We start from the raw sequence: 15,201 nt of genomic DNA, 5'->3' as shown, positions 1-15,201 counted from the left end.
CCTACGAAGTTCTTTGGCTTAAATGTCACCTTTTCAGAGTGTCCTTCTGACAGCAACTTACTAAAAATGTTCTATCTCTATTAGATCTCACATTTGTTTTCTTTAGTACTTTTTTTAGAACTTGTAATTTGTAATTGTATATTAATCTGTTGATATAGTAGTACTAATGTTTTTAAATACTTTCCATCTTACATTTCTTTACCAGTTTTTCTCTCCCTGTCCCCAATATGCCTTCTAGCTCCAGAGAGTAAGAAAAAAAAAAAAAGCAGGTACTTGACCTTTTTAGTAAATCAGTAGACTTGAAAGCCAGGTTTGGAGGAAGGAGTGGTTATCTAGAATCCTTTAGCTTCTTGTTAGTATGCTAAATGCTAGGTTTGAATGACTAGAACCTATAATTCTATATAAGGATAATCTAATTAAAAAGAGGGAGTAGTAGAAGCCCATTTCTTCGAAGCCCTAAGGAAGTGTAGGAAGAAGAGACCTTGATAGATAGAGGTTGGAGGGTGAAGATGTTGGATATCTAGGTCCTGAAAAACCTTCTGTGTAAGCTTCAGTTAGACTAAAGGTGGAAAACTGCCCACCTCTCCCAATTTGGGAGGATGGCAAGTTGATCATTGAGCTGGGGACTCCCCACCCAGCCTCATCCCATTTACATGGAGACCCAGCATCATGAGTAAGGTAGAAGGGCATGTCCAGGCAGAGAAGGTCAAGTTGCACTTCCCATCTTCCTTTGTTTCCCATTCAGCGTGGACATTTTGTTGAAAGCTAGACATTAGGGCAAGGAGCATCCTTTAGTCACACAACAGAAACAGGTAGGGATTCCCTGGGCCTTGTCAGCATATACAGGGCATGAGGCAGTCTCAGAGATGGTTATGGTTAGAGAGAGGAAAGGGAAGACCAGTTCACGGGGCGGGGGTGGGGGGGGGGTGGGGGAGTGGGGGGTGGGGTGGGGGGAGGGGGGAGCTGAAGGATACAAAGGTAAAGAAATCGGAGACTGTAGATAGCAGCTGATGCCTGCAGAATGGGCCAGACCAGTCACTCCTTACTGAATTCCTGATCATTCTATTCTGAGACCAGCAACGATCTGGAGGGCACGGTGCAGTCCAAAGAATTTTTCACTGTGCCATCATAAGTCACGTAAGACTTTCACCCAACATATATCCTGCCACCATCTTTTAGAAGAGGACAGAGGGAGTAGGAATAGACTAAAATTAGAGGTTGATTTATTATCCAGAAAAGACTGAGCATTACCTAAAAAGATTGTTTAAAATATTGAATTGCACCAGGTTTTAAATACCATTGTATTTAACGAGGTTAACTTTTTTCCTTCTAGGTGAGGGCTCTAAGAAAGACCTAATTAGTAGCAGACAATATAAAAGAGCTACATTTTTTTTTCCAGCTCATATGAGTTGGAGATAAATTTTTGTCACCTTCTTACATTTACTATATGTATTTCTATGAGGACAACCACATCCCTAGCTCTTTATATACTCCCAGTATATAATAAGTTTCCAAGTCTTTGCTGAATGAATGAACACAGTTAAGAGTGTTACACAGATATTTCTTAGACAACCGTTAAGGAAAAAATAATGTTTAATAAACCAGCTACTAATGTCTGAGGAAACTGAGTCTCTTACTTAATTTGACAGTATAATGAGGAGTTAAAAGCATTCGAACTGAATGTGGTTTCTACCTCGGGTTCTGCCGCTAGAGATCTATGTGGTTTAGAGTAATCTTAGATTTTGTTCTAGATATCAATGTATGAATGTAAAGTCTTCATATTCTTCAGTAATTTCTATAGCTGTTAGTGTTAAGCAATCATTTTCCAACTATCTATTTTATTTATTTATTTGGGTTAATGACTGTTCAAAGTAATGGCTTTTTGAAAGAAAGGTGTTATCTAACAAAGGTAGTAATATTGGAAGACACTATTAAGTGGAAACCAAAGATTTTGTTCTGGCTTATTTATACTAATTATGGAAAACTGGCAATAACTGAAATTTGTTGCCTTCTGAAATGACCTTACCTGGGTTATCAGTACTGGTGGCCTAATGATCTCCAATCACCACTTATTTTTGTGCCTTTACCTGTGTATCCAGGTGGAATCTGTTGACCCAATGCTGGGCTCAAGAACCTGACCAAAGACCTACTTTCCACAAAATACAAGATCAGCTTCAGTTATTCAAAAATATTTCCTTAAATAGTATTTCTCAACGCAGAGAAGAAACAGACCCCAGTGGAGTCATAAATGAGGGCTTTGAATGTAAGTTTGATTCTTTTTCAGAATTTTCTGGTTTTCTCTCTAGTCTGAACTGAACAGGTTAAAATGGGGGTATATATATACGTAGAAGACATTTTATGGTGAGGAAGAAGAAGAATATACTGGTACTATGTATTCATTGTACTCCTCTTTGGAAATTATTATGATTTCTTTATTTAAAAAATTTTTTTAGAGCGTGGCAATGCACACACATGCATGCATGTGCGGGGGAAGGGCAGAGGGAGAGAGAGAGAAAAAGAGAGAGAGAGAGAGAGAGAGAGAGAGAGAGAGAGAACCTTAAGTAGGCTCCATGGTCAGCACAGAGCCAGAGTCAGGGCTCAATCCCATGACCCTGCAACTAAGACCTGAGCCAAAATAAAGAATCAGATACTCAACTGGCTGAGACACCTGCATGGCCCTGGAAATTATTTTGAATTGGGCACTAAATTAAAAAAAATAATAAAGAATAGTGACATGGCCCCTGGACTTTACAATCTCAGATAGTAAGGAGGAGAATGAACATGTTAGACTATATTCTCATGAGATCTATTTTCCTTCCCCTCCACCCCTCATACCCGTTTCACCCTCAAGTACAGAGCTGAGTTAATTATAGACTGTTAGTTGATGGTACATCATGATCATTGGTGTATGCAGGGCTTCACTCCTGTTTGTTTGTTTAGTCCTTTTATCTCCCTCTTCTCCTGTTCTAGTTTCTCCCTCCTCTTGCCAGGCAACCATTCTAGTGTCTTTAATGTGCATCTTTTCATTTGTATGTTTTGCTACAAAACGTGTACTGTTTTGTACACACAGATACTATTGTGTTTGTAAAGCTTCTCTTCTTTGTCGTTGAACACTATGTTTTTAAGAGCCATCCGTGTTGCTGTGCGTATGTCTAATCGTTGGCTTAGGAATTTTGCTAGGATTATTGTAGTGGCTCACGCCTTGTGAAGGTCTAGTCTGATACCACAATTTTAGGAACTTTGTAAATAAGGCAATGATCCTTTGGGACCATTCAACTGGGATAGACAGACTAACCTTTTTTAGTTCAGTGAAAAGCACAAAATGGAATTAAAATGCAGCAGTCACTTAATTCATTTTCAAAATCAGATTTATCATACCTTTGTGTACGTGGCTGCAGAAAACTGAATTGTCAAATGATCCTCTCCAGCTGCTCTAGAACTCCTTCCAGCTATTAAATTTTCGCAGGCAGGGCCCTTTGTGAATGCAGACATTTTTGCTTAAAAATAAAGCTGGCAAGGTGGACCATGAGTCAGAAATCTCTCAGCAATCAGGCCTCTTAGTGTTTGTGGTAACTGATTACAAGAGGCTGAAGACCGACGTGGAGTCGGGCGTGAGACCTCTGTGGAGTGATGCACTTGACTAATAAATAGCAGGGAAGAATAAGCAGCACAGGGTGAACATCTACTTGTCTTGCATGCTGTATTTCTGAATACATATTTGGGGTAAATTAGGATCCATGACATGCATGGAAATAAAACTGGTGGTTTGGCTTCTTTAACATGAATAGCCAAGCAACAGACTGGAAAGGGCTGTGCTTGTCTTGAGCAGGCGTCGTAACCCTTGTCAGCTGAGCCTTCTTCATGGTCTCACATGGGCTGCACCTGTCTTCTCACCTCCAGTGACTGAGCCCTGAGGGGTTACGACTGCTGCAGCAGCCCCAGCCTTTTGGGGGTTTCTGTACAGACACGTGCCTGGGTGACGATCACACAGGATAAGGAAAAACAGATTGTAACCCATTCTAGACACTATCAAGTCCTTCTCATTTTCTAAGTGTTTACTTAACGTATTTTTCTAAATGCAATTCGGTAAGAATTTTGAAAAATTATTTCAACAGATACTTATTGACTTGTTGCAAGGCATAGTGTTAAGCACCTACATTTAATGTATTCCAGTGGGTTTGCTTTAAGGAAAAAAAAAAAGGAGGCAAGAATATTTCTTTCCCTTGAGAAACTTTAGAGTCAGTTTCTTTAACTTTGTATATAAAGTTTAATAAGAGTGCTGCTTTCATTGGCTCTCCTTGTCATAGGATGATGTCTCTATCCCTAGTGTTTTGCTGACGCCATTTGAACCTGCTCTTGCCTGGCCTCGTTCTTACTTTTGGTACCCTCTCAACTAGATGACTGCTCTTACTTCTGCAAGCAGCACTTAACTGATAAGACTCAGATTTGAATTTGTTTGTGCATATCCTTCTAGTAGACTTTCCAAAATTAAGCACAACTATTATCTTTTTAAGGGCTTAAAAAATAGTTTCTATGTTATTTTACATCAATCGTCAAAATGACTCCTGAGTCCTTTCCAGTTTTCCTTTGAACTTCTCCAGCAATTGCTCATAGTAACTCCTCTTGCTATATTATTTTATAACTGTGTCTACATTTTAAAGATCTTTGTTATGAAAGTGATTTTTGTTTATTGTTGAAAAGCATATAACATGATCTAAACAGACTAAAAAGCAAAGTCTCCTACTTCCTCCCTATTCTTACTCTCTGATGCTAGCCGTAGTTAGCAATTTGGTTATATGCTTTTAGATATTTTATAGGCATATACAACCATTGACAGAAATGTGCATTTATATATATTTATATATGTATTGGCTGGATTTAGACATAAAATTTATGTAATCTAGAGAAATGAGTGGGATATAGATTCTCTGGTCAGTTTTTATACTTTTTTTTTTCTTATAAGTGAGATGATGTATAAGGATTCAGGGAGCGGATGACTTTATGCTATATCTTTTTCAGAAATCCAGGAGGCATTCTCTATTGCCATTGAGAGGGAATCCATGTTCTGTGGGCCTCCAGAGGAGGGATGCCAAATCCATACTGTGTGTCAGAGAGTCAATAAAAGCCACTGGGAAGAGGTTATTTCCAAGCTGAGTTTCAGGGAGGTCAGAAAAATAATATTTCAGGGTGGAAGGAACAATATGTAGAAAGGCATGGGATAACAGTGAATGGGGGTGTTCACAAAACTGCATGTAGTTTATCACACAGGAGAGGGGGGAATGGCAAGTGATGAAATTGGAGGGATAGTGGTTGTACATAAATAACCAGGTAAAAAATTGGAAATTAATGGAAGCTGAATTAATGAATGATAATAGGTGTAGAGAGGAGGAAATGAAGGCCAGAGGTAGATGTAATACTTGGCATCTAATTGAGTGACAGAGAGAGGAGACAATGGTGAGTCCCAGTGATTTGTGAAAGTACGTAAAGAGTAGTGCTGTTTCCAAAGATGGGGGGCATAGCAGGAAGAATAGCTTTGCACGTGTTTGGTTGGAGTTGGTTATGGGATAAGGGAAGAAGCCTAGTATTCAGCTGAAAGGTCTGTCCTGTAAATACAGGTAGTTGGAGTCAAGGATATAGATGAGGTCATTCAACGAGGGTGTATAAAATAAGAAGAGAGGTGAACGGTGGATGGGACCTAGGAGCAGCCAATAAATATATTAGCGACGGACAAAGAAAGATGGTGGACCGAGAGAAGCCAGAAGGGGACAGGAAGGTCATAAGAGAGTATTGTCAAATCCAAAAGAGAGAGGCTCATGAAGGAGGGAGTGGTCAAATGCTGCAGAAGTAAAGAGTTCCAGAGGGCTGTAAGGATTTTACAGTTGACTTGTATTTTAAATCTCACTCTTTACTTATGGAATCCTTTCCTTCTAACGTGTGCAGACAGTCTATAAAAATCATAGAGGCTGCCATGATGGGTTTAGGAGGGCCCGAGATCTGAGCTTTACCTTAGCCTCTACCAGAAGTCTCTATGAACACTTAAGACCTTTTTACTATGTTGCATTACTTAGCTCATCCGTGAGGCTGAGATAAGTAACAATGCTCACATTAAATACATAGAACAAAACTTTTTTTGGGAATGGCTTTTAATTGTCATAGTAGCTAATCTTATTTTAGTACTTTTTATGTGTCATTCACTGTGCTATGTGGGTTAACTCGTTAAATCCTCACAATAGCCCTATGACATGGATATTATTATATCACCATTTTATAGATGAGAAGACTGAGGTTTAGCAACCTGCCAACGGTCATACTGCTGAGGTGGGGCTGGTATATATATGGCTTCTGTTCCAGAACCTTTGCTCTCAGCCTTCACAGAGACATGGCTGTGGTGAGGAACATACCCACACACTTTCCCCAATTTGTTATTAATAGTGTGCTGGGCAGCTAGGTGTAGTGAAAGAACTTATGACTTGTGGCTTGCTAGAAAAGATACACCAGTTTATCCTGGTTATTTAGATGCCACATGGTTGGCAGAGTGAATTAAAATTTTAAATAATGTTCAAAAAACAGAAGCAGACAAACATGCACAATAACAAAGCAGGAAGAGCTTATCAGGGAATATAACCAAACTTTGATAATTTAGCCAGAAACAAGCAATTCTGTGCCAGGACAGAAATTCAATTTTAGTAGAAGAGAAATTCTTACTCTGTTATTTACAATGAATGTAAATCCAGAAGATAAGGAATGGAAACGGATATGGGAATCACTAAAGTTTTTGGTTGTGGAGATATGACTGAGCAAAAGGGGCAGAGAGAAGAAATAGACTGCCAGGCAGAGTTTGCATATTTGCAAAGGATAGAAATCACAAAACAGTGCCTTCAAGGGAAGCCTAAACTTAATTACCTTTTTAATAAGAGAGAATGTGTTTAATAATAGTTTACTGCCCTGCAGACTGCTGGGCATATTTAGCAAAGCAGGAAGATGTCGTCTGTCTTGACTGTTATTACTGGAGATACATAAGAAGATAAGAAAGTCATTGGAAAGACTTTTCTGGAAAAAAAAGGGGGGGTAGGCTTACAAGGAGCAATAATACCATGCCTATCCTATGGTCCTACTGACCTAATGGGGTAGAGAGGGGATAGGGAGAGAAGATTAGTAACGTATCTGGGCATCTAGTAAAAATATCCCAGTGACTTCATCCAAACATTTTTGTAAACATCACCTCATCAGTCCCAGAGAGTTCTACAGGAAACAAATCTAAATGCTCCTCTGCTGTTCTAAACATAGCCAGTCAGCCGGCATATGTCTCGTCTGTAAATACCCTGTCTTGCTTGGAAGTCTTTATTTTAATATTTCCCTCTTAAAGAAAGACTTGCTGAGCACATGCTATCTTTGTTCAGGATCTCTGCTTTAAGGTCTGCACTGCGGGCTTTCTATTTCGTTTTCAACAAAAATAAACAAACAAAACACCCTCCTCCCCACCATCTTTCATAAGTTCTTTATGCAATAAGATGTACTAATTGCTGAAAGCTTGCCAGGGTCAAGTTACTAAATATTGCTCTAAGTACTATAAACCAGTGGAGTAGTTAGCTAATGATTTTTCTTTGACACACGGTGCCAGAATTTGTAAGAAGAGTTTATTTGCCTTGTATAAAAATTGTTTTTGAAATAACAAGAGGCAAAAAAAAAATTTAACTCATGTAGCAGTAGAAAGTTTCCCAGTATGCTTTTAATGAATTAGACTTAAGAAAATGAAACGTCTGATAACATGAGCAGTTAGACCTATATTGTAGTTTTAGTTTTGAAGTTTTCTAAACTTTCCTTTAGCTTAATTTATTTTTTATTTTATTTTTTTTGTTTACTTATTTTTGGAAGAGAAAGAGAGACAGAGTACCAGCAGGGGAGGAGCAGAGAGAGAGGGAGACACAGAATCCGAAGCAGGCTCCAGGCTCTGAGCTGTCAGCACAGAGCCCGACATGGGGCTTGAACCCACGAGCCACGAGATCATGACCTGAGCTGAAGTCAGACGCTTAACCGACTGAGCCACCCGGGTGCCCCTAGTCTAATTTCTTTAAGCCCTTCAGGAACATCCTACTTTCCTCAATCTGGGTCACTGGACTATTTAGAGTTAAATCTATTATTTCTTCCTATCACTTTTTGATATTTTTGATTGCTATTATCATATGTAGGAAATTATTCTTATGAGTTTCTCAATGGCTCTTAGTACATATTGACCATAATCATAACAGCAGAATGCTTCCATAGATATTCAGCACTTAGATATTAACAAACCTTGGCATCTGATAAAGTTATTTCTGTGGGAGAGATATTTTATAACACTACATGGCTATCCATGTGGTTTGCAATATGCTATGATGATGTTTGAAGGATGAAGAGGAACATGAAATGATGGCAAGGAGTCTGTGAGCCTGTAGCTCAGCCATTGTGTCCTTCAGCCCAGTGGGAAGTTCTGCAAAAGAAACATGCACCTAGTAAGAGCAGGGACAGAGTTCACAAGCTCTTACAATAAAATAAGCTTCGTAGGTCAGGTTTGGAACTTGATAAATATGCAGATCCATTAAATTCCATTGGCAAAAAGTAGGTATAATGGTGCCTCCCTTAGTCCTTTGAAGTTGTTTCTTGTCCTCATATTTCCACTTAAATTCATTCCAAATAAACCCAGCCTGGGTGTACATCAGGGCTAAATGCAGGTGTCACCTTCCTTAGCGACACACGTTTGGATGCTCTCTTGCTGGAAGGATGATAGGGACAAAGGAAGGAGCATCATCTGTGGCCTGAAATGTTTCTGATTTGTAAAATACGATATGTTCTGAAAGAACAGTAATATTTCTTTTTAAAAAATTTTTAATGGTTATTTTTGAGAGAGAGAGAATGAGTCAGGGGATGGGTCAGAGAGAGAGGGAGACACAGAATCAGAAGCAGGCTCCAGGCTCTGAGCTGTCAGCACAGAGCCCTACGTGGGGCTTGAACTCATGGACCATGAAATCATGACCTGAGCTGAAGTCAGATGCTTAACCAACTGAGACACCCAGGCATCCCCAAGAACAGTAATATTTCTGATCATAAATTTTTCTTTTAGGTACTGACACTCAGAAGTTGAAAAGCACTGATCAAAAACCATCCCCATAATACACATTTATATATTTATGTTTAGATTGTGTATTTGTCCCTTTTGATTACCTAGAATCTTGTGAAATGTTTCAGAAGCTCTGCTGTTAGGTTTCAGCAAGAATTCTTGTACTTTTCTCTGTAAAAAGGTCAGTCTTTAAGTAAAGAAGACAAAATAATATGAGCATAATTGTGAAGAAGGCCGATTACCCTCTGGCTGCCCATTTTTCTGCTGCCGCCCTGACCGCACACACACATGTCCAGAGTCTGTCTTTCAAGGACTCCTACAGGGCACACTGCCCACCCACCTGATTCCTCCTCACAGAGAACAGCAGCTCTGCCCTCCCACTGGGGAGGGTGAATATGGGGACACAATCTGGATTCAAATTGCAGCTGTGTGACCTTGGGCAAATTATTTAGCCCCTCTGTGCCTCAGTTTCCTTAACTGTTAAACGGGGATAATACTAGCATTTATTTAATAGAAGAATGAGTAAATATATGTATATAGTTTATTTTATTTATTTATTTTTTTATTAAAATTTTTTTTTAATGTTTATTTATTTTTGAGACAGAGAGAGACAGAGCATGAACGGGGGAGGGGCAGAGAGAGAGGGAGACACAGAATCCGAAGCAGGCTCCAGGCTCTGAGCCATCAGCCCAGAGCTCGATGCGGGGCTCGAACTCGCAGACCGTGAGATCGTGACCCGAGCTGAAGTCGGATGCTTAACCGACTGAGCCACCCAGGCGCCCCTATATGTATATAGTTTAGAACAGTGCCTGGTATGTAGTACGTGCTCTATGTTAACAACAACAATAATAATCACTGTTATCTTTCATGTTATTTTCCTTCTCCCTCAACTCTGTCATCAAAACTTGCCAGGCCTACCCATTCCCTGTCAGCCCTATGAGGTCATAAGCATGCTGGTGTATCTATTTGCTAATTAGTATTAATGCACCTTATCCCAGGGAGATAGTTGAGGGGGACGAGCCACACCAGTCCATACTTGGTGTTCTCCTTTCCTTGAATGTTCTCTCTCAGATATCCACGTGTCCAATTCTCTCACTTAATTCAGGTTTCTACTTGAATTTTACCTTGCTAGAGAGGACTTCGCTGACATTTCATCTAAAATAGCAGCCCCCTCCACCCCCACCATTATTTTCTCGTTCCGTTTTTCTGCCAAATTTTCCTTCATAGTGCTCATCACCCCCTGACATAGGCTTAGCTGTCTGTTAGTTTATTGTCTGTCTCCTCCCATCAGAATGTAAACCCCAAAGAGGGACAACTTTGTTTTGTCCATTCTTGCCTCATCGATACCTAGAACACAGCCTGGCATGTGGTAGGCATCCGATAAATATTATCTTAATAAATGACTAAATTACTTAATCTTTAATTTAAAGGGGGGTATTTTAGCCAGCGGGATGGAAACGTAAGCACTTCAGACAAAAAAGCCAACATAAGGGCACTTCATTCCTATCACCAAGGTGGTGACCTGTTCAGTTTGGTAGAGTTATCATCTCTGAGCTCTCACCACCTTTTACATATTCCTTTATTACATTCAGCACACCTTGTCATCTATAGTAATGTTTCTGCTCCTCTACGAGACTATGATAGCTTCAAGGACAAGGAGCATGTCTTGCTTATTTTTGTGTTCTCTTGGTGGCCCTCATAAATGCTTGCTGACCCCATGCGTAAGGTTGGCATTGTTACAATTCCTGTACAGTCTGTATATTACAGATACAGAAGTCAAATAGATACTAGCATAACTTTTACATTTTTTTTTTTTCACAGATGAAGATGGCAGTGTGATCTGTTTGAATTCAGGTGACGTTACGTCAGTTGCTTTAATGGAGACCAAGAACCAAGAAGGGTTAAACTATATGGTACTTGCTACAGAGTGTAGCCAAGGTGAAGGAAATTCTGAGGGTCCTCTAGGCTCCAAGGAATCTGAATCTTGTGGTCTGAGGAAAGAAGAGATGGAACCACATGCAGACAAAGATATCTGCCAAGAAAAACAAGTGGCTTACTGCCCTCCTGGCAAGCCCGAAGGCCTGAACTATGCCTGTCTCACTCACAGTGGATATAGAGATGGGTCTGATTAATAACTCTGTTTGGGAAATGCAGGGCTGAGATAAACACTCCCATTAAGTAGTTACTGAAAGAAAACCCTGGTAGAACGATAGATGTTGTGGTAGTCCATGACTCCAAATTAACACTGAAAAGTTCCTGAATTCCTGAATTCTTGGTTCCAAGAGCCGTTTGATTTCAACTGTGGCAATCCCCATAACAACTGCCTAACCTTCAGTAGAATTCTGACGTGAACCACTAAACATCAGAAAGCTTAGGAAGACTCAAGACTCTGGAAGGAAACTGCTCCCCTTCTCCCCTGAGGTCCCTTAGTCCATTGCTCACCCTTCGGTCTGGGCTGCACCAGAAGCATCTTGGTTAGATGGGGAGAGACCAAATAGCTACGTTTAGGGACCTGAAGGAGGGCGATGAAGAGTGTGCTCAGGGGGCCGACTGAACTACAGATTATCCCCAAAGGATGTATATATATACATGAGGAAATGACTAAATAACTCTACATCTACAGAAGGAACCAGCATGTAGGACATGAGAAATCATTTGGAAAGCTATCACTATAAAATAATTGTCTTTATGACTACTCTAAAATACTTTGTATTTTGGAGGCTTGGAACAGTAGCTTCTATTGAGCATAGGACCATGAAGATCACTCTAAATCCTAAGGTTTAGCATTCCACGGACTTTGGGTTGTATAAAAATAGCTCTGTGACTGTGTGCTGCTATGGAAATTCGCTAATATCGAGAATCGTTTTTATTTGCCACATGTGTCTTACACATAAAATACTTACAATTACATTTAGTATCGAGTATCCTTAAATATAAATGACTATATGATGTTAATTTAAGCTCTATGATTTTTAAAAATACATGAAATAATACATATCGAAATGAGAGCTATTAAAAACATTTCTTCAGAGAAACACTCTGATTTAAAGCCAATCTTTTTTTTTTTTTTGCAGTTACCCACTTAAATCTGAATGCCTCAAGTACTCTAGCAGCAACATTAATGAAAGCATTCTGTTTGTTATTCCACTGCAGTATACAGGATGCTTGCTAGATATAGAAAACACTTTGATTATAAAATTTGCTAAAAGCCACTCCTGGAAGAGGATCACCTATGCATCTCCACCTTGGATCATTTAGTTCATTTTGTAACTTGCTTACAGCCTGAGAAGCTGCACGGATAATTGGCTGTGTGGTAAGGAACACAGGGAAGTCAATGTGTGAGTTCTGTGGCGAACAGCCCCCAAATAAAGGTCCAGGATCTGTGGCCCCTGCTACATCTGTTATTCCACTGAACAGGGCAGGATATTTTCTGTCTAATCTTCTGATGTTCTAGTGGACATTTATCATTCTTTTTGATAGCCTGGCATATGATGCCCCTTCCCTTGTTGGAGGGTTCCTCCACCTTTATCTCCTGGGTGGGAGCTATGTTCCATTTGCTTCCCCAAGATCTCTTGCAAATCTCAGGCATGTGACCCCCACCACTCAGACACCCCCACCACAAGCTTCTAAAATTGAGAGGTAAGGAAGCAAAGAAACAGGGACCACAGTGGTGGTTGGTGGCAACTGCAGCTGGTCTGATTCCTGGCATCCGGTGTCCAGGGCCAGGAGAGTCTGCAGAGCAAATCTGGAGCCTGGTGCTTCTAGCAGTCGGGGTAGCCAGATTAGACTGGTTCTGCTGTGTTTTGAGCCAGTGCTCCTGGCTCTAGTCTGGCTCTCAAGCCCTCTCTGGTGATTCTGTGAGTTACCCTCGGATCCTTTTAAGAAATGCTTTTCTTTTAAATCAACCAGAGTCTGTTTCAGTTGCTTGCAGCCGGGACTTTTGCTCCACCAGTGGTATGGACCTTTATTTTGGAAGACACAAAGAAGTCAGAAGTGTATAGAAGAATTGGATTTTCAGTCCATGTGCATCACAATTTGGACAACAGAGAAATTTATAGAATGTCTGAGGGGATATTTTTTGAGAGAGAGACAGAGAGAGCGAGCAGGGGAGGGGCAGAGAGAGAGAATCCCAAGAAGGCCCTACACTGTCAGCATGGAGCCCAATGCGGGGCTCAAACTCACAAACTGAGATCACGACCTGAGCCAAAATCACGAGTCAGATGCTTAACTGACTGAGCCACCCAGGAACCCCGTCTTACCTTCATTTTAAATTGTTCAAGGAAAAGAAATAATTCATAAGGAAGAGTGAGTTGCAAATGAAAAATATTGTTTGCAAACAACAAAACACAACAGAGAAAAACAGACTCATAGAGAACAAACTAGTGGCTGCCAGAGGGGAGGGGGGCAGAGGGATCGGTGAAATAGATGAAAGGGATTGACAGGTACAAAAAAGAAAAGAAACAAATATTGTTAATGATTTAACATTGCCAACTGGACAAAGATTTACCTAGATAAAATGAATATGTTGATATAATTCTGATGAAAATGCTTTACTTGAAACGCTCTTAAGACAAGAGCCTGTTCCTGGGCCCAGATGTGCTGTCTGTTGTTTACCCATACTGGTTTTGCCTGGCCTATTGGAACTCCTTACCTATTTTCTTCTTGTCTAAATCCCAGTCGTCAAGTAGGATCAGCTCATATGCCAAGTTTTTGGAAGGGCTTGTCCCTAACTCCTTCTCTTCTCCCTTCTCAGAATTACTGTTGTCCTTCTCGTCTTCACATCTCATTTAGCAGTAACCACGTTTATTTCCATCCAATTTCTATGTATCTTACCAACTGGAATAAATTGCAAGCTCTCTGAAGTCAAGGTGATGTCTTTAACCCTTTGTATCTTCTCTACGCCAAAATAGGTGTTCATGTTTAATGGATTAATTGGTTGATTTTCTCATCACCCTTTTACAACACACTTCATGACAAGTCTTTACTTGTAGCTTTTAGAAAGGATGCCAGAAAATTGGTCTAATGCCATGGGGGACTCAAGAGGATTCTTTTGATCTTGAGTCATCTCCTAACACCTAGATAGACTATAGAAGGTAGGAGACTGCTTTGTGGTTCAGATCAGACTTAGGCAAGTCCTGAAATTCTGGAAGCCCTTGAAATGATGGTGAACATATGCTAAAGGAGGCAAAAATTTATTTTACCACTATCAGTTTCTTCCCTGTCTCAAATGGCCTGTTATTCTCATAATGGCCTTTATGAGTGTGGAATAAATGTTAAGGTGCTCTTGACTTCTGTTTTACTTTCTTTCCTTGGTAAAATGAAAAGCCCATCTACTTTTGCTTTTTACAGTTGATCAAGGCTACAGTACGCCTGAACCAGATGACCTATCCCAATCCTTCCAGGCTTCTGCACAATCAGTAGAAGAATCAAGGGGCCAAAATATACCACCCAAACTCTACTGTAAAGATTTTAGGGTATTTCCTTTCAACCTGTTTTGTTTCCTTCCCCCATGAGAGCTTATGTTCTTGGTTGAAGTAGTTCTATCTCTTCTGTTTTTGCTTTTGTTTTTCATTTAACATTACTGTGTATGCTTTCCCCTTACAATTTTTTTTTTTGTAAATGTTTCTAATGGCTCCATAAAATCTCTTAGGATGGATATGTTGTGGTTTATTGCTCCCTTGTAGATCTGCTCATTCATTCATTCACTCATTCAAATTTTTTTGTTTATTTATTTATTTGAGAGAGACAGAGATAGCACAAGTGGGGAAGGGAGAGACAGAGAGATAGGGAGAGAGAATCCCAAGCAGGCTCTGTGCTGCCAGTGCACAGGCTGACGCAGGGCTCTCACGAAACTTTGAGATCATGACCTGAACCAAAACCAAGAGTCGATACTTAATCTACTGAGCCATCCAGGCATCCCACATTCAATATTTTTTGAGTGCTTACATATAGCAAGCATTGTTATAGGCACTATACTAGAGTAATAAACAAAGAAAAGTCTCTGTCTTGATGGAGATTATGTTCTAGCATTCTAGCTGGGGGAGAAGACATAATGAGTAAACCAAAACATATATGACAATACACTAAAAGTGTCTTACACCATG

The 15,201-nt window shown here is 40.0% G+C and overlaps 1 protein-coding gene across 7 annotated transcripts in view; it reads left to right on the top strand.

Annotated features, from left to right (window-relative positions):
• Nucleotides 1-12,482, top strand: part of ROS1 (ROS proto-oncogene 1, receptor tyrosine kinase) — a 120,613-nt gene extending 108,131 nt beyond the window's left edge. For 6 of the 7 annotated variants that reach the window (XM_045499390.1, XM_045499388.1, XM_045499391.1 and 3 more), the window contains 2 exons: nucleotides 2,100-2,263; nucleotides 10,919-12,482. In XM_045499390.1, coding sequence (XP_045355346.1) covers nucleotides 2,100-2,263; nucleotides 10,919-11,229 — 475 coding nt within the window. In that variant the 3' untranslated portion in view covers nucleotides 11,230-12,482. Of the gene's footprint in view, nucleotides 1-2,099; nucleotides 2,264-6,271; nucleotides 6,389-10,918 lie in introns of all 7 variants that reach the window. The other variant, XR_006717517.1, reaches the window with a different exon arrangement.
• The last annotated feature ends 2,719 nt before the right edge of the window (nucleotides 12,483-15,201 follow it).

Source organism: Leopardus geoffroyi, chromosome B2, assembly GCF_018350155.1.
Source record: "Leopardus geoffroyi isolate Oge1 chromosome B2, O.geoffroyi_Oge1_pat1.0, whole genome shotgun sequence".
Taxonomy (NCBI): Eukaryota; Metazoa; Chordata; class Mammalia; order Carnivora; family Felidae; genus Leopardus; species Leopardus geoffroyi.
The sequence above is the reverse complement of the archived record's forward strand: the minus strand, read 5'-3'. Positions and strand labels throughout refer to the sequence as shown.